General features: G+C 43.0%; 1 protein-coding gene across 1 annotated transcript in view; it reads right to left on the bottom strand.

The window, feature by feature from the left end:
- Positions 1-20,911, bottom strand: part of LOC121404694 — a 93,576-nt gene that overhangs the window by 70,479 nt on the left and 2,186 nt on the right. Inside the window, exons 2-3 of the mRNA XM_041594716.1 lie at positions 20,505-20,879; positions 19,667-19,768 (exon numbers count right to left, since the gene is read on the bottom strand). Coding sequence (XP_041450650.1) covers positions 19,667-19,768; positions 20,505-20,632 — 230 coding nt within the window. The 5' untranslated portion in view covers positions 20,633-20,879. The remainder of the gene's footprint in view (positions 1-19,666; positions 19,769-20,504; positions 20,880-20,911) is intronic.

The following is a 20,911-nucleotide window of genomic DNA, read 5'->3' as shown; positions in this document are numbered from 1 at the left end:
TTGCGTTTAACTTTAAAGTTAAATTTAGTGACAACACGACCTGAGGAGACATCAATGTCAAGCTTAGAAAATATAATGTCCCTGACCAGGACATCCGTAGCCGACGCCATAAGTCGAGAAACGAAAATCAATTTTAGTGTGGCGACAGCAGTTGGGATAGAAGGAGGGATGGTAGAACTATTAGGTAGAATCGGCGGAGCAGATTCAACCCGCAGGGTAGATTATGGGCCATATTCTGAGTTGACGATGGATGCCGAGGTAGACGGAGCCTCCACATCCATGCTGACGGCAGCGTCAGCGGGTTCCAGGGAAGGCACCGAAGCTCAAGCGACGGGATCGTCATTGACATCGCGGTCAGACACAGGCCCGGGAGAGGCGACTGTTGAGGGGGCGGATGCAGAAGCCACAGTCGGTGCCCCATTATATCTAAGTTCGACAGCACCAAAGTCTATTAAAGACTGTGAACAAATTGGGGGTAGAGGAGATCCAGGAACTGCAAGAAAAAAAACATTGTTACAAGTGGGCAGACAGTTGTTACCTTTCTTTCTCTTAGGCGACTCAGTTAAAATTTTAAGATTTTTGAAGAAACCATAGAAACCTTCATAGAAAGAAACTTTTCCTGTAACAATCGGAATCCAGAGTTGACGGCCGCGAATTCATTATGAGTTTGTCTCATAAAAACTCGCATGTCGCTTTCAATCTGCCTGGAGTCCCAGCATGTCCAGTCAAGGCCACAGCGAGACTTTATCAAGTCGACTATGCGTCCACCAATTTGGCCGAGGTCAGCGCATACCGTATGTACAATGTTGTCACACAGCCAGCAGTAGATGAGAATTTGCTTTACGGCTACCGAGCGGCACTGTTTAGTACAGCATATTTAGCATATCCGTCCTTGTCTGAACCACTGATAGCTGAAGTTGTGGGTATAGCGCCGTTGTCGAAGTCTCCGGAAATTTCGCCAATGCCTTTTAATGCTTCGTAGATTTCGTTTTTTATGTGTTTGGAACTGCGCCTTGTTTGTCGACTATTGGTCCATGTCCACGCTCAAAAGCAGGAATTTCAGTCGTTCATACTAAATATCATGTTTAATTTTTTTTTTACTTTATTTAGCGAAAAAAATGTTTTATTAGTCATTTAACTTTAATTGTGAAGGAATCAAATTTTCGAGGCAACGAGAAGGAACGTGTGAGTCGCTTCTGGGGACTCGACTCTACTTTTACCCGTGCTCAACCAGTATATACATTTTTGAGTTTATGATTTTTAAGAATTTCAGAATTAAACAAAAAAAATTTTACATAATACATTTTTTTTCTACATCTGTTATCTACATATACATCTACTATGTATATTCTACATCTAACATGTAGATTATAGATGTACTATTTAGATTCTACATCTCCTCCGCTAGAGGGCGCTCGCGTAAATAACGCGGCAGAGTGTGCGAACGACAAAGAGAATGAGCGGGTCTCTGGCCGGAGGAGGCGGGGGAAGCAACTGAAAATGAATTCTGACTATAATTATGATCCGATCTGATTCAGATTCGGCAATCTTTTTAGTTTTATGGTATCTTTAAAATTGTGCCTGCCACAGATTATCGTCCTTTGTGTGGGCGGAAGGGGGCGGGCGAAATTTTGAAATACATTTGTGTGATATCACATGAGTCTGGAAACCCTTGGTTGCCCTCTTATAGCTCTTATAGTCTCTGAGATCCAGCCGACAAACAAGACGTACGGACGGACAGACGGACAGACAGACATGGCTCTATCGATTCGGCTATTGATGCTGATCAAGAATATATACACTTTATGGGGTCGGAAACGTTTCCTTCTCTGCGTTACACACATCCACTTTTACCAAAAATCGAATATACCCCCTCTTTTTTGAGTACGGGTATAAAAATGCAAATGTGTGTAACTTCGAGAGTCTGAGAGTTTTATTTCCTTACCAACAGTTGTTAACTATACTGCAGGCGATTAATTGTTAGCTTAAACTTTTCTAAACAAAAATATTTTGAATATAAAATTTCATACATAAAATGTATATTGAAGTGGATTTTATATTGTAAATTAATATTTCTAAAATAGATACAAATAAATTAAAAAACAAAGCAACTATTTGAATACAAAATAATAATTGGCTAAATGCGTGTTTGTTCAATAATGGCAATTTTTTACTTATCGTTGTTATTTATTCTAACAATATTTTATACTAAGTGTTGTAACGAACCATGGTTCTAGCCATGGCTCGTCACAAACGGCGGAGGGTCAGCGCATCTACGCTGGCGGGAGACAATAACCAAACTGATATACACAGAGCTAACGAACAATGGCTCTAGCCACGGTTCTCCACAAATAGCGGTGTGTCAGGACCTCCGGGAAATTAAATAGTCTTAAGCAACGCACAAAATTAATTAAGAACTCTCGATCAACAACTCTACACATTCTTGTCCACACAACAATTTAAAACACCCCACCTCTTGGGACATTTCGCAATCGACGGCCTACATAAGAAATATTATTGGCGTTATTTCACAATAAGTCAAGCTAGTATAAAATTATCAACCTACCGACCCAAATTCAGATATCACATTTCCCAACTGCAGCCAGCACCTTCTGGGATGCAGCGTCAGCAAAACCACCCTGACCCACTAACAATTGTCAACGAAGCACCAAGCTTCGACCCACTTACCACGCTTCACAATTAATGTTATCCAATAACCTTAAGTCAGCAAGAATTAATTATTTCCGGGTCTCAGGTGCGATCGCCAGCTGCATAAAAGGGCCAATATCGGCCGAAAGAGCAGGTAGTCCATCAGCCCGAATACAAGACACAGGCAGTCTATCAGCCCGAATACAAGACACAGGCAGTCCGTCAGCCCGAACACGAGACACTGACTACGCAGTCCACCAGCGCACCATTCAACTACGAGTCAGAGTAGCAACGTAAAAGAATTAAAGTGAATGAATAAAGAGTGAATAAACAAAGAACAACAACCAAAAAACTCTCTCATCATCATTTCTCGCTTGCCTACTGCATTTTTCAAGCCAGCCCGACACCTGAAGTCACCTACAATCTACAAATTTTCTTGTAGCGGACCCTGGACAGACTGATGCATACCTCAGCCTGAAATAGGCTGACAATGTTTTACTTAATAAAATTGGACTATAAGCAGAACTAAAAACATTATTAAAATCTTACTATAAATTAATTTTTACAATCTATAAACAAACAGCTTTAAATAATTTTAATTAGTATCCTGTGTCTGTAAAAAATGTTTAATAAAAAATAAAATAATTTAGATATTTAAATCGAATCAATAACACTGTCCGCAAAACTCTTTTTAACCGAGAGGGGACGTTTTGAGTCGCGCGCATATGCTGCTGTGAGCTTCTTGTCGAATTTAAAAATATTTTATCTGCTTACATTTTTTTGATACATCTGTAACACTAGTCAACACGATTTTTCCTCAAGGAACAAAACGAACTTTTTCTTAAAGATTTGGGGCTTAGAAATGGTTTGATGATATTTTTTTTATACCCGTACTCAAAAAAGAGTTAAGGGGTATATTAGATTTGTGGTAAAAGTGGATGTGTGCAACGCAGAGAAGGAAACGTTTCCGACCCCATAAAGTATATATATTCTTGATCAGCATCAATAGCCGAGTCTATATAGCCATGTCCGTCTGTCCGTCCGTCTGTCCGTCTGTCCGACTGTCCATCTGTCCGTCTGTCCGTCTTGATGAGCGCCTTGATCTCAGAGACTACAAGAGCTAGGGCAACCAAATTTGGTTTCCAGACTCATGTGATATCACACTGCTACAAGTGTATTTCAAAATTTCGCCCCGCCCCCTTCCACCCCCACAAAGGACGAAAATCTGTGGCAGGCACAATTTTAAAGATACGATAAAACTAAAAACACAGTATCGTAGAGAATGACCATATCTACCAGATTGCCGAATCTGAATCAGATCGGATCATAATTATAGCCAGAATGAAGAAATTAATTTTCAGTTGCTTCCCCTCCCCCTCCCGCCAACGACAACGCATCTCATTTTCCTTCTCGCTCGCACACTCTGCCGCGTTCAGTGCGCGAGCAACCCCTAGCGGAGGAGATGTAGAATCTAATTGGAACATGTAAAATCTACATGTTAGATGTAGAATATACATTGTATATGTAGATGTAGATATCATATGTAGCAAAAAAATGTAAAATGTAAATTTTTTTTTTTTTTCTAAAATTCTTAAAAATCATAAGCTCAAAAATGTATATACTGACTGAGTACGGGTATAAGTAGAGTCGCGTCCCCAGAAGCGACTCACACGTTCCTTCTCGTTTTTTCTATGGCAGAACTTTTTTTTAAAGAATTTTTGAAAACTGGTATTTTTTTTTAAAGCTTTTTTCAGAGGTAACGCTTGTTTTTTTCACATAACTCTAGTATCTTACGTCTGGTTGTGAAGAACTTTGCTATTTTGAAAAGATAATTGACGCAGCTAGAAGTTGATGTCAAACACTTTGTGATTTCAGCTTACCGTCTGGGAAATATAAAGCATTGAAATGCAAAAATGATGATTTTTGTGGGGTATTTTTTACGAAATTTTGACTTTAAAAACTCAGGAAAAGTCGAAAAAAAATTATATCTTGTGTTATCTATTTTTTTGTGTATAGGTGCGTTAATTTGGCGTCGTTTGAGGTATCGCTCATTACGATCTATGGAGACACTTTGGAGCTAAAATTCGTTAACCAAACCTAAAATATGGAAAAAATGAACAAAAAATACCTTTTTGAAGGCGGCGGGCCCAACTGCCAATTGGGAACAAAGCAAACGAGCAAGGGTTGTACATTTGGTACCTGATCGCGTTCCTTTGTTCCCAATTTTTTTTCGACTTTTCCTGAGTTTTTAAAGTCAAAATTTCGTAAAAAATACCCCACAAAAATCATCATTTTTGCATTTCAATGCTTTTTATTTCCCAGACGGTAAGCTGAAATCACAAAGTATTTGGGCTCAACTTCTAGCTGTTTTAATTACCTTTTCAAAATAGCAAAGTTCTGTACAACCAGACGTAAGATATTAAAGTTATGTGAAAAAAACTATCGCTACCTCTGAAAAAAGCTTAAAAAAAAAATACCAGACTTCAAAAATTCTTCAAAAAAAAGTTCTGCCATAGAAAAAAAACCATAATTCTTTAAAAAATTTTAAAGCCCCATATCTATCAGAAAAAGTCGGTTTGGATCTTTGAGGAAAAAAAAAGTTCGGTTTTGTCGAGTAGTTTAATCTGCATCTACAAAGTAAATTCTACATCTCCTCCGCCAGAGGTCGCAGAGAGAATGAGTAGCGCTGCAGCTCTGGAATGATTATCCACTGCAAATTAATTTCTTCATTACGGGTATAATAATGATTCGATATAAACCAGATTCGACAATTTGGTATATTTTTCGTATCTTAAAAATTTATCATGATGCAGATTTTTGTTCTGTGTGGGACGGAAAGGGGCGCTTGTCAACGAAAAGAGGCACTTTTAATAGAGTGATATCACAAGAGACTTGCTTTTATAGTCTCTGAGAACTAGGCGACAAACAAGACGGACGGACGGACAGACGGACATGGCTATATCGACTCGGCTATTGATGCTGATCAAGAATATATATTCTTTATGGGGTCGGAAACGTTTCCTTCTCTGCGCTGCACACATCCACTTTTCACAAATCTAATATACCCCTTAACTCTTTTTGAGTACGGGTATAAAAAGTCGAGCGTTTAAATAGGTAATGTTTTACAATTTATTTCGTATTGGTAAGGGAAAGTAGGCGTCAGTATGATGACCGATATAATTAAGCGATGTGATAGATACTCTCGACTAGCTACAAAGGCAGATGGGCCGACTTGCCAGCGCCATATGCAGCAAGTCTTGAAAGAGAGCGAATGCGAGAAATGAAAGGAGAGCAGAGCAGCTCGGGGCAGATGCTAAGCCGAGCACGAACGTCATATGGAACGCGAGAGACCAGCTTAGATGCTGCAACTGCAACAAACAAAGCGAAGAAGGCGAGATAGAAATGAAAGAGCGGCCGCTGCCGTGCATATAAATAGGCTAATAAACAGTGATTTGTACACTGGACGGTGCAAATAATAAACAATGAAGATGATTTAAGTTAGGCTGCTCCACTAATTATTATCTAAAGAATTTTACGAATTTACGAATAAATAACGGGCTGGGAAACCCGACAATATCTAAAAATAATGTAGTTTTTTGTTCGTTTGCACTGCCCACTATACTAAATTGTCATCTACATACATATTTACATATGTACATGTAGATGTACATGCTCCCGCACGGCAGCAGCCTATACAGCCGTTCTCTTTCGCCTCTTCATCTCGCGCCTTTCTTTCTTGCCTTTGCTTTGCTATCATTCTCTCGCTCGTATAAGGGCACGGGCAATTCCGCCCGCCTGCCCATTGATTCAGTCTGGATCTAGCAATCACTGCACATCGTCTTAGAATCGAGCTATTCAATCCGACACCGTCTTGTACCGACCCCCGCGTCTACAATCTGACCCCGTCTTGAATCCAGCTAACTCTCCAACCGACTCTTCATCAACCTAACTCGAACCTTTCGCTATCCTTTCGACTCTGTATCGCCTTATATAATGTTTACAACAATAAACTATATTTAATCTGAACAACCATCGTCTCGTTAATAAACAATCGCAAAGCAACGAAACTGAAGAAACTCAGTAGCGCAACAGGTTCACTTTAGTAAAATAGGAAAAGTTTCCGACCCCATAAAGTATATATATTCTTGATCATCATCAATAGCCGAGCCGATATTGCCATGTCCGTCTGTCCGTCCGTCTATCTGTCCGTCTTGATGAGCGCCTAGATCTCAGAGACTACAAGAACTAGAGAAACCAAATTTGGTTTCCAGACTCATGTGATATCACACTGCTACAAGTGTATTTCAAAATTTCGACCCGCCCCCACAAAGGACGAAAATCTGTGGCAGACACATTTTTAAAGATACGATAATTAACGAGAAGGAACGTGTGAGTCGTTTCTGGGGACACGACTCTACTTATACCCGTACTCAGACAGTATATACATTATTGAGCTTATAATTTTTTAGAATTTTAGAAAAAAAAAAAAAATTTACATTTTACATTTTTTTACTACATCTGCTATCTACATCTCATCTACAATGTCTATTCTACATCTAACATGTAGATTGTACATGTACCATTTAGTTTCTACATCTCCTCCGCTAGGGGTTGCTCGCGCACTGAACGCGGCAGAGTGTGCGAGCGAGAAGGAAAATGAGTTGCGTTGTCGTGGTCGGGAGGGGGAGGGGAAGCAACTGAAAATTAATTTCTTCATTCTGGCTATAATTATAATCCGATCTGATTCAGATTCGGCAATCTGGTAGATATGGGTATTCTCTACGATACTGCGTTTTTAGTTTTATCGTATCTTTAAAACTGTGCCTGCCACAGATATTCGTCCTTTGTGTGGGCGGAAGGGGGCGGGGCGAAATTTTGTAATACACTTGTAGCAGTGTGATATCACATGAGTCTGGAAACCAAATTTGGTTTCTCTAGCTTTTATAGTCTCTGAGATCCAGGCGCTCATCAAGACGGACGGACAGACGGACAGACGGACGGACAGACAGACAAGGCTATATCGACTCGGCTATTGATGCTGATCAAGAATATATATACTTTATGGGGTCGGAAACGTTTCCTTCTCTGCGTTGCACACATCCACTTTTACCACAAATCTAATATACCCCTTAACTCTTTTTTGAGTACGGGTATAAAAACGCAGTATCGTCGAGAATGACAATATCTACCAGATTGCCAAATCTGAATCAGATCGGATCATAATTATAGCCAGAGTGAAGAAAGTGTCGCACCGAGGTCTTGTTCATTTGATTTCTGAAAACAAATTGATTGATGGTATCTGCAGCTGAGATAGGCGAGGAGAATATGTTCGGGCTAGCTGTTTGTGCATAGCCCGAAGCTAGCTTCTCTGCCACTACGACAGCCGGGCCGAATAACGAAACCAGACGAAGTTTTTACTCTGTACGTGTACCTCGCCATTCTAAAACATGTCCTAAAAAATGCCTCGTTGTTTTCAGATCATCCCAAAATATACCGAACCGCTTCTAAAAAAGATAACATATCAGGAATGCCACAGAAATCGCGAGCGAAATGAGAATCCTCGCAGAGAATTTCCGCGTAAATATTTTGGCGGTGTCACAGAATTCCGAGCGATTTCATTTTTTTTAGCTTTTTTACAAACTAAATTCGAACTTAGAATAGGGTTGACACCAGATTAAATTCGAATAGGGTTCATTTCGCATTTTTATTAATTTAATCATATCAAAGCAATTAGGGTTAATTTACAAAAATTTTATTTTTCAAAGCTGTACTCTTATAGTTTTAAAACAAAAACACATCTAATTTCGTGCGCACCAAAAAAAAACAAATGTCCTCAACAACTCCAGCAGCTGTCTGGCAACTCTCCGTGCCTGGCAGCAATCAACTGTAAAAAAAGCAAATATCTGAATGTTAGGTAAGCTTCATAAAAATACCTTTAGCGAGACTGTTGGAAATGTCTGGACGTTGATATGCAATGACTGCACCATCAAGTGGCCCATGCGACACCAAGCCGAAGCCTGTTACGCGCGGAACCCAGGCAGAAACGCAGCCCCTTCTCCCGGCCAACCGACCGAGGGGCGCTGCCGCATGACGCGCGACGCCTTTTACCAAACCTATCGCGAAAATGCAGGAAAGATAGGTGTTAGACTAAAATTCGAGGAAAATTAGAGCTAAACATGCAAATATAGCTAAGAAACCCTTGATCAGGTTGTGCATAAAAATCACACCAAGCATTTTTCTACGGCTAACTAAGGTTGGAAGGTTTATTAAAAGCAATCTACGAGGGTAAGATTGCAGTCTCACACCTGCATCCCAGATAAGGCCACGCAGAGCAAAAAGTAAAAAGTTTTTCTGGACTGATTCTACACGGTCCTGTTGTACTTTTTACTGGGGGCAACATACACAAGAGCCATACTCCAAAATCGGACGTACAAGCGAGATGTAGAGAGTCTTCGTTATATAGGGGTCGTCAAATTAATTTGACCACCTCTTTATAAACCCAAGCACACCCATGGCCTTATTTACCATGGTAGAAATGTGTTCAGAAAACTTTAACTTTGGGTGTAATTTAACACCAAGATCATCAACCAAGGTAATTCTCTCAAGAGAACCACCGCAGAGGCTATAAGGACCCAAAAAGGGGCTCGAGCGATGAAATGTCATTACTTTGCATTTCGAGGCATTTAGTTGTTACATATTTGCACAACACCATGACTGAAAGTTATTGAGATCGGATTGCAAGCGAGAGTGAAATGAAATGTCCTTTTACTGGACGCAGAGTTTAACATCATCCGCATAAATGAGTACTCGAGAGTTGGTTAATACTGAAGGCAGGTCATTAATAAAGAGTGTGAATAGTAGGGGGCCTAGTGCCCCCTGTGGTACTCCAGAAGTAACCTTAATAGGTGAAGAGAAGGAGTTTTTGAAGAGGACTCTTTGAAACCTAGAACGAAGGTAGCTAGAAATCCATCTCAAAAGATTAGGCGGAAACCCTAAAAGGTCAAGTTTTTGTGCAAGAAGGGAATGGTTTACAGAATCGAATGCTTTACTGAAATCATTGTAAATGACATCCGTCTGCAAGTTACCATGGAAACCTTTAATGATAAAAGAGGTAAACTCTAATAAATTTGTGGTTGTTGATCATCGCCTTATAAATCCGTGCTGGGACGGAGATAGAAGTGATTTGCAGAGATTTAAGGAATAGCGGATAACTTAGATATACCTCTATAATTATTTGCATCAGACTTGCTACCTTTCTTATGGAGCGGAATAATAAAAGATTCCTTCCAGATGGGGGGGGAAGCATGAAGAGTTAATGGATAGGGTGAATAGTTTAAGCAAGGGTCCACACAGAGCGTCGGCACAGTACCTAAGTACACAGCCGGGAACTCCGTCGGGACCTGGTGAAAACACCGGCTTAACTAGTCGAAGATCATGAAGCAGTGAGCTTTCATTTAACAAGGGGCTGAAGATGCCATTCGACCTTGGTAAACTGTATGGATACGGATGACCAGAGTAGCGTTTCATGAGTTTCATGAGAATAGGTTGTTTGGAAAAATTTGGCAAAAATATCGGCAATTGCCTGATCATTGTTTGCTGACATATTAAGAAAAGATAAAAAGGATGGATGTGCGGACGTTCTACGCTTACTATCTACGAAGCTGTAGAACTGTTTAGGGTCCTGTGAAAATCGTATCCTGCATCGAGATAGGTAGTTTTTATAGCATTGAGCGTTAAGAACGGAGAAATTTGACCGAGCTATTACATAGTGAGAAAGAGAAGAGGGAGAACCAACTTCTCGAAATTTTTAATAAAGTCTTGATTTTAAGTTTTTTAGACCGGATAACTCTTTGGTAAACCAAGGAGACTTTCCAGATATAACCGGGCAAGAAAGTGGGACACAAGAATCAAAAAATGTGTCAAGTACATTGTAAAGAATGTTTGTGCCTTTCATAACGTCAATGCACAAGTACAGAGCGGACCAATCAAATGACCACTAATGAGGGTATTAAGCTTCGTAAGCTCGGTCTTACGAAAGCAGCAGACACGTTCAGATAGCCTACCCGTTCGATCCAATACAGTAGGCCCAATATCGACCAACAAATCCAATGTAGGATGGTAGGTATAGTGAGGAAGGGCTCGAGTTAGCAACGCTATGGTCGGATCCGTGACAAAGCACAGATCAAGCAATCGACCCAAGGAATTTTTCACATGGTTGACTTGAGACAGGGATAGGTCTATCAAGCCGTCGATAAAGTCATGTCGTGACATGGGCACAAGGTTATTAGACTCGTTTACCGAAGACCAAACAGTACCTGGAAAATTGAAATCACCAAAAACTATCATATGATCCTTATCTGATAGCGAGGAAGAAACAGTTTTTAAAGCGGACACGTGATGCTCGTATATTAAGATATCCGAGGAAGGTGGAATATACGAGCAAGTAATGAAAATGGAAAAGCCTGGGAGAATCAGTTTTACGCACAGGAATTCCAGGTCTTGTTGAAACTGGACCATGAAATGTTCTGACGTGAAGATTGAGTCCACTGCGACCCCACCTCCACGTCGAGACGAACGGTCATTTTTAAAGATTGTGTACCGACCTGCCAAAACTTCGGAACTAAGGATGTCCGGCTTTAACCAGGTCTCGGTGAACACAATAACGTGGGACAAGAATGCGAGACTCTCAAGGAAAAGAGTGCTGAGCTTACTACGCAAGCCTCTAGCATACTGGTAGGTAACTACAAGAGAGGAAGTTAGTTTTTTGGATGGGTAGAAGTTGAGGTGGAAGATTAGGGTAAAGTCTCACTGGTCTGACTACTAGGAAGAATTATGGGGGCCTATTCCTTTTCTTAGCCTTAAACTCTTTGACGACGAAATACTCCGGCCAAAACTTGGCGGAACAAATAGTGTCAAATTGAGTCGGGGAGACGCTTATCTTAAAGGAAGCCAACGGCTTTTATTTTGATTTGTATAAAAGCGGTTACATCATTGAATGTGAGGTGCTAGAGGGGCTAGCCGCGAGACAAAAACTTGTCGCTTTGGTGGGACTCCTACCAGTGGTTTTGCCACCAAAGGCCTAGTACCTGAAATGCCACTATCCGGTGGTCCTGGACATCTATTAGCTGGTGGGAGCGAAACTGATGGGATAGTTAAGGAGTTTGGTGTGGACTCGACGGACACGGACGCTACAGACATGTCTACCTGCATACTCTCCGAAGTGAGGCATTCGGCTCCCATCACCAGCAGCGATCGTTGCCCTTGGAGTAGCAAACGTAATCAACTGCTGCACTAAGGGAGTGGTCGGAGTAAGTTTTTCGGCTGCCGGCGGACATGAGGCAGTCGGCACTTGCAAGTCCCGCGGAGTAGACTTCTTGCGCCTCGGAGACTCAGCCAACAGCTGTAAACTGCTGAACTGAGTGTCCATGGCCGAGAGCCGATCATATTGCTGTTAAAAGCCTACGATCAGCTCTTTGACCCCTTTCCGCGTCTGCCTCATGAACGAACGCACGTCGTTTTTCACAGCACGGCATTCCTCACAACTAAAATACAGGCCGTTGTTTTGGTAAATGGCGTTTCCTACACGGCCCGAGATCCCTACACATTTTGCGTGCACTACGCTTTCGCAAAGACAGCAAGGGATGTTGGGCTGGTCATGGGTGATCCGCTTCTTGCAGGTTTTTTTGGCACAGACGACAGAAAATTCCATATTGATGTCTTTTATTTTTTTTTTATTTCGGGAAAAAAAGCGGGAAAAAAATAGCAATCAGACCACTGTGCAGAGCAAATGCTTAGAGCAATGCTTAAAGCGAAATCGGTAAAAATAAGATGAGAGAGGAGAGTGGTTGCAGCAACAGCTTATAAGTGAGAGCGTTACTGCACAAAAATGTTACAAGAGCGAGAGAAAAAGAGCAGTTATTGAGAGTTAGGTGATAGAGAGAGTGATAGACGGCAATAACTACGACAAAGAGCGGCTAAATGTAATGAGAGGGCGTACTTACGAAAAGCAACAACACAAACACACGACTAACCGACGCACAAAATTAATTTAAAAAGTTGTGTTTTTACACAATTATCAGGCATGCACCCGCGGTAAAAATTTATTTTAATGTAAGTTAGTTAGAGAGTTATATTATAGATAAAAAACACCGGCTGCTTAAATTAAACAACAGGAAAATGAGGAGCGCAAAACAAAAACACATCTGGTCACTACGAAAAAGAACGAACGAATCGAAGAGCTATGGAGGCAACAGATTAGAAAAGATACTGTTCAGAGTGAGGACGGAGCTGGCGGGGCAACAGCTCTGTGGGCATTCCAGCCACACCACTGTTAGAATTCCAGCTACGCAAGCTGTTGTCCTCGCTTTCACTTTCACGCTTATAAGAGTTTTTCCCCCCGGTGACGCGCTCTTGCGCGCTCAGACTCGCTTAAGCTCCCATTCTCGCTGCCGACAGCCACCGGCAGTTTCTGAGCGAAACCCCCACTGCAATTCGCACTTACAACCCCGCGCAAACGGCAGGCTTCTTTGCACGCGTCTAAGGAATACACCTGAAATATGTACACTGAAGAAACCCTACCGTCTTTATTTTGGGACTTTATCTGTGGGACCCCCTGAGACGCCCTACAGTAGTCTTTCGAGCCGGATACTTCGCCTTCCCCAACCAGGAGATATCCAGCATTTAAGCACGGCATCGCCTTCACCACTAGAGGATCCCAAGATAAGTACGACTTCTTTTGCCACAAATCGCCTCCATTCGCGGTTTGTGTTCCTAAATTCCTCTGTCCGAGTTCCGCGGTATAGGTACATATATATATTCTTATATATGTACTTATTTCATTCTACTGTGCAGTTCCGTTTTCCGAGTCACTTCTTATTTCGACACCGTGTAACGAACCATGGTTCTAACCATGGCTCGTCACAAACGGCGGAGAGTCAGCGCATCCACGCTAGTCGGCAACAACAATCCAACTGATATACACAGAGCCAACGAACCACGGTTCTCCATAAATAGCGGTGCGGCAGCACATCCGGAAAATAAAAATAGTCTTACAACTCTACCCATGCTGCCAACCAGCACGAAATTCTCGGTCACCCACTTCTGGGCGATATGTCGCAACCACTCGGCCTCGAAACATCGGCCCAAACTCAGCTTCTGCGATGCCAAGGTCGCGAAATCAATCCTCTCTCAGCGAAACCCCACTGACCCAAAACCTTTTTCTGAACACACTGACCCTTACCCTAAGCAATTGTCAACGAAGCACCAAGCTCCGACCCAATCAACACGCCCTACATTTATTGTCAATGAATTAAACCTAAGTTAGCAATAAGAAATTATTTACGGGTCAAAACCCCAGGTGCCAGCTACTTAAAAAGGCCAAGCGCACCACACAGCCGAAAGCAAGGGCAACCACGTAACGAACAAAGTGAATGAAAAGTACTGAATAAACCACGAAACAACCAAGCCTTAACTCTCGCGTCATCATTTCTCTCTTGCCTACTGCATTTTCAAGCCAGCCCGATACCTGAAGTCTCCTGCGATCTACAAATTTTCTTGTAGCGGACCCTGGACAGACTGAAGCATACCTCAGCCTGAGATAGGACCTCACAACTGCCATATTATCGGCGATTCCGGCCGTTCGTTCACCTCCAACTACCAGTGATACGGTAGTTCTTCGATTCCTTGTGTCTGTCCTTGAGTTGCGGACAAATTAAATAAATAAAAATTTATTAAAAGTGCAATCCGAGCATATGTATGTACGCACATTCCAGCCCATGAGAGCGGCTTGCATACATACACACACACCTGCATCCATGTGTCTTCATTCCATGCACGACACACCCCCAATAGAAATATACATTGGCACACTCCGGGTGCAACCACAATTAAAACGAGAAGGAACGCTTCTGGGGACGCGACTCTACTTATACCCGTACTCAGTCAGCATATACATTTTTGAGCATATAATTATTTAGAATTTAAAAAAGAAAAACATTTTACATTTTTTTGCTTCATCTGTTATCTACATCTACATATACTATTTATATTATACATCTAACATGTATATTCTACATGTACCATTTAGATTCTACATCTCCTCCGCTAGGGGTTGCGCGTGCACTGAACGCGGAAGAGTGTGCGAGCGATATGGAAAATGAGTTGTGTTGTCGTTGTCAGCAGGGGGCAGGGGAAGCAACTGAAAATTAATTTCTTCATTCTGGCTATAATTATGATCCGATCTAGTTAAGATTCGGCAATCTGGTAGATATGGGCATTCTCTACGATACTAGTATCGTATCTTTAAAAATGTGCGTGTCACAGATTTTCGTCCTTTCTGACGGCGGAAGGAGGAGTAGGCGAAATTTTGAAATACACTTGTAGCAGTGTGATATCACATGAGTCTGGAAACCAAATTTGGTTGTCCTAGCTTTTATAGTCTCTGAGATCTAGGCGCTCATCGAGACAGACAGACAGACAGAAAGACAGACAGACAGACAGACAGATAGACGGACAGACAGACATGGCTATATCGACTCAGCTATTGATGCTGATCAAGAATATATGTATATACTTTATGGGGTAAGAAACGTTTCCTTCTCTGCGTTACACACATCCACTTTTACCACAAATCTAATATACCCCTTAACTCTTTTTTGAGAACGGGTATAATTAACGTGTTTTATTTCCATACATATACACATACCTAAATTTATTTCCATACATACATACATTTATTTCCAGAGTTGGCCGCAATATATCCATATTGCCGACTATATATGTACATAAAAATACTACACCCCGCATAAAATACCAAATTCCGTATTTAAATAACGCTTCACCCTACTCCGCGCAAGTGCCATATTTAATATAAAATTCGCGATTTCGTGCAATTCATGCACTCCAGCCACTTTTCTCGATCGCTACCCTAACTCCAACATTCTCCAGTTTCCAAATAAATTACTCGCGGCCAAGGCACGGCGCACTCATAGTAATTATTTGGCAATTTACACTGCCAATTGGCAAATTGTTGTTTCGGTCTTTTGTTGTTGTTTTTGTTCCTTGCATTAGAGGTGGCCCAATCCAAGAACTATCGGCATCATTTCCTTGCATCCATCCGAATAGGACAATTAAATAAATCAAATTAATTAATTTATCAATAAGATCAATAATTAAATTAATAAATTATCTGAAAACTTCCACGCTTTTTCAACGTTTTTTCAAAAAAATGTATTTTTATAAAAAGTCATTGTTTATTTTTTGTGTGGTGTCCCTGTCACTTCCGTCCGCCTTCCATCTGCCAATAACCCGGTTCTGTTCATGATTGCGTCAAAGGGGTAAACGGAGGAGCACCGCACTAACAATATTTTCAAAATATTGCCACCACCAGTGTGACCGTGTCTCTCCTCAGCTCGGCTCAATATAAGGTCACTCATTGTTTGGGACCTCTCACCTACAGGTGATCTCAAACAATCCGAGTCGATCTGATTATTGCATTCCTGCTAGCTTAAGTCCTTTTTCTCTGCCAGCCGTCCGTAACTGGGTTATCATTTCGAAAGGAGTTGGTGGCCTGACGGTTTTTTCGGGTCACTTCGACTAAGACCAGTCTCCTGTCTCTCCAAGACTTCCAAGTCCGATTCTCTGTGCGTGTGTGAGTTCGGAATATGCCAACAGGTCACACGGACGGCAACCAGCTTTTGCCTGTGACCTCTTCCAACCGGTAACGCACCTCGTCCGCCATCGGAACTACGCCGACACAGAAAATCAAGGCACCCTCACTCCGAGAGCAGCCAGTAGCAGCCCTGTGGCAAGGACCAAATCGGTTATTTTTCTGTCTCCTGTCACTCTTAAGGTTCCAGCTCTGACCGAACAAGATCCTTCGTCAGTAGCCACGTCAGCTCTCGCCACTGCATCACAATGGCTCAATCCGCCACCTCAGTCGCTCGGACCAAATTGACCGCCGCTATTGGCCGACAGTCGCACCTGGCAGAGCGCATCACCGCCTCTCTGTCAAAGGTCCGCCGAGGCCAAATCCTCAGCATGTGGACGGACGTCGGGGCCGAGTACAAGGCCTGCTCCGCGGTGATGACTGACGAGGATCCAGAAATCTAAGCGGACATCCGTGAAACATACGAAGAATGCTATGTGGTATTTGAGCAGTGCTCTCAGTGACCTCAATGCTCAGCTGGCCACATCCACAGTCCTTCCTCCTGCACAGCCAGTCGAACAGGGCGGCTGTCGACTGCCTCCCGTCAACATTGAGGTTTTCTCAGGGCATAACGTCCGCTGGCCCACATTCCGGGATCTGTTCACTGCAATCGTGATTAATAATCCAAAATTATCTCCGGTGGAGAAATTGTACTACCTCACCGAGAAGACCAGGGGCGATCAAAAGGCCATCGTAGAAAGGGGGGACCCTCACCAATGACGGTTTCGAGTCCACATGGTTGGCTCTCCGCAGCCGATATGAAAATAATCGGCTTCTGGTGACCAACCAAATTAACATCCTCCTCTTTTTGCCGCGCGTAACTTCCGAGTGCAGTCGTGCCTTGAAGGATCTTCAAGGTACGATGCAAGGAGTCCTAAATGCGCTAGCGGTCTCCAACGTCTGTACGGACCACTGGGATAGTCTGCTTGTGACCATCTGCGCTTCCAAATTGCCGAAGTTGAGCCGGGCGTTATGGGAAGCGTCCATAACGGACAAAAAGGAGGTGCCGCCCTGGAAGGAAATCGATTTCTTCCTCACTCAGCGCTATCTGAAGATCGAGGCTATTGAGAGCGACCCTTTCACCTCACGAGGGGCTACGAATCCGCCACCATCCAAAGACGGCCAAAATCCACCCACCTCTCGAAACCACTCCAATCCATTCCGTTCGCAAGGCAGTCCGGTGCCAAACAAGGTTCTCTCTTTCAAGAACCAAGTGAGTCTGAAGAGGAATACGTGTGACCTCTGTTCCAAAGAGAATCACCCGATCCGACTATGTCCGCGCATTCTCAACATGTCCGCTGATGCACGTTCTAGTTGCACTAAGATAAAACAGATGTGCCTAAATTGCTTCGCATGAGGCCATCAGCTTCGCGACTGCTCAAGCAGCCACAATTGTTCCCCTTGTGGAGCCAGGCATCACACGCTTCTGCATCGTGCCGCTCCTTCATCCAGTATGGCGGCTTCAACATCCGCCTAAGCCCCCAGCTCGTACGAATCTCAGCCCAACGTACAGAGCTATTTCGCCTCCGGCACAAGATCTGTCCTTCCAGGCACGGCAATTATTAATTTTTGCCACCTTGGGAAAAATTTCCGCGCCCGCGCTCGGATTTATTACGTTCATTACGGAACGCCATTTCAACACGATTCAATTGCCACTCCAACGTATTCAGACACAGATCTCCAGCCTCAATCAGACAGTATCCGCTCAGTCCGATAAACTCTGTCAGTTTTCCATTCGCTCCCCAACGAGGCCGGTTTTACAATTAAACGCCACAGCCTATGTTATCCCGGAATTGGCAAAGAACCTTCCGTTGCATCCTATCTCGCCAAGTTTATTGAAAGATTCATTCTTCGAGAGCTCACCAATCGATGTCCTGATTGGAGCCGATATCCTACTTGGGCTTACAGCCCAAGATATGTGGCTCTCTTCTCGGCCAACCATTTTTGGTTGGGTGCTCACTGGTCCCGTGTCCAATACGGCGAGCCATCAAGTTGCATCCTTTTATTATCAAATTGCCAGAGTAGCTTCCAATGGCCCAAATATGCCAGTCATGCGTTCAAAGCTCACTTCTAATGCTTCTTCGACTTTTTCATTTCGCCCTAGCCTTCCACATACAGACATGGCTTCTCGGTCCCGTTTCGACAGCACCGTAGAGAGCAGACGTTACCGAGGTACTAAGTCCTACCAATGCCGAGTCTGCTCTGAAATCCATCCTCTACGGAAGTGCCGCCGCTTTCTCCGCCTGGATTCCTAAAGGAGGCTCCAAGCTGTCCTCTACTTCATCTACTGCACCGATTGCCTGGCTCACCGACACTCCGGTCAGGATTGCCGAAGCGGTGATCGGTGTAAGGTGTGTAACCGGAGCCACCACACGTTACTTCACCTTCCCGAGTTTCGGCACCCATCTGGCTCCTCTGCGGCACCGCCGCCTTCATCTTCAGCATACAGCGCCGATGTGCACCCTCGTCTTCCTGTGAGCCGCCCCGTTATAGAAATCTCGGATCCATCAGCAACCTCCTTGCTTCAACATCGGAGCATATAGGGTCTTTGCAATCCTGCAAGGGGGGGAGAATGTTCAGAGTGAGGACGGCGCTGGCGGGGCAACAGCTCTGTGGGCATTCCAGCCACACCACTGTTAGCATTCCAGCTACGCAAGTTGTTGCCTTCGCTCTCGCTCTCACGCTTATGAGCGTTTTTCCCCCGGTGACGCGTTCTCGCACCACGCTTACGCTCCCGCTCTCGCTGCCGACAGCCACCGGCACTTGCTGAGCGAAACCCCCACTGCAATTCGCACTTACAACCCCACGCAAACGGCCGGCTTCTTTGCACGCGTCTAACGAATACACCTGAAATATACTGAAGAAACCCTACCGTCTTTATTTTGGGACTTTAAACTGGGGCTTAAACAGATACTTTGCAGCGCAAAGTTCTCATATGGACATCGGAACCGTTTTTAAAATTATACGATACGAATGTGGTTGTTTTTTGCTCAAACTACTGCTAATTTGTTTAATGATAATGAACAGGTTTAATAACAAATATAGCTATGCTTCTCTTTGTTCTGACATGGTCCTGCGCTTAACCGAAAGGGTTAACATAACATAAAAGGGTTAACATAAATGCTAGAAATGGTTTGTTACCTCTGTTTGAAATTTTTAAGCGATACCATTTGGTAGAACTTCAACTAACCGCAAATGTTGTCGCAATTTGTACAAAAAGTAAGCGAACGTTTAAGGTAAATAAAGGTTTACTGAAACTTAACATGTATAATGTGAAATTATTTCGATCAGGTTTTATTGTTCTAGTCCCACCTCAGCGATAGATTGTCCAGGGCTGGGTCGAAGCGCCATCTATCGGCTTTCCAAGGAGGCTCTATGGTGTAGGACAGTATCGGTGAGAGCGAGATTCCGTTGCTGAAGAAAAGAAGGAACAAGATAGGATAAGTTAGGCTTATTGGTAAAGGCGCGCATGCATGAGAGGGATTAAATAGGAGTGAAAAAAAATCCAAAAACGTGGACAGAATAATTTCTGGTCATCCGAAGCGGATGCACAGACGCACAAAGTGTTAGGAGAGTCAGAGTCGAGGCCGAGTGGGGTTAAGTCCGATTGACGGAACATATTGAAAGTGAGTGGTGAAAATTTGAATTTAAACAAAAAGTAATCCGCGGTGCATTTCTCATAGCCTGGCCCAGAAGATTGCCCAGCGCAGCCCGAGGGAGATAAATTCTGGAGAGGATTGACTGCAGTGTGCCCGACGAGCCGACATTAGGAACCAAAACTTGAGTCCGTTCCGTGTCTGCTGTGCGTGTGCCGTGTATGGAGCCGAAATTTGTGGGGGTGCTGGCATAACCAGATCAGACACTCGATCCGTGTAGAGTGACCAAGGACCGTGCCGCAGACGCAGTGGTGCACGTAGTCCAAGCCTGTGGACTCTGCAGGAGCCACCTCTCACATTTACACATTACACATACACATTTACATTGCACATACATACTGGCAGACCGACGATCGCAACAGTTTTTTTTGGAATCACTCTCACTTGCAAGCAGCTACATTATTTATTCTGTCTATCGTGTTTTCCTATATTATGTTATTTATTTATTTGTTATTTATTACTAGTAGTTTAAGTAAACAGTAACGTAAACAAACCCGATTTGTAAAACGCCAAACATTGCCCGACAGAGACACAAAACAAAAAAACATATGGTAGGATTAACCCTTGTGCGCGGCGCGGGTTCCCACAAGCCCACCGTTTTGGTTGAATATTGTTTTGTCATTTTTGTTGTCGATGGCCTTGTTTATTCCTGCACCTATGACCCTTAACAAAAGCTCTTGGTAGGTTAGTCTCGGGAGGGCCCAAAGAAAGTTGATGCATATCCCAATTTAAATCCGCATCGAGACGCCCATAACGCACATAGGTCTATTCCCATATATCAGTTGGTATTTATTTGAGTTTTGTCGTTAAGTGAGTTGGTAGTTTTTTTTGTTATTATGTTATTTATTTAAATTATCATTGTTTATTATCTAGGGAAGAAAAATTATAATTAGATGTATTT

The sequence above is a fragment of the Drosophila obscura genome, unplaced genomic scaffold (assembly GCF_018151105.1).
Source record: "Drosophila obscura isolate BZ-5 IFL unplaced genomic scaffold, ASM1815110v1 contig_36, whole genome shotgun sequence".
Taxonomy (NCBI): Eukaryota; Metazoa; Arthropoda; class Insecta; order Diptera; family Drosophilidae; genus Drosophila; species Drosophila obscura.
The sequence above is the reverse complement of the archived record's forward strand: the minus strand, read 5'-3'. Positions and strand labels throughout refer to the sequence as shown.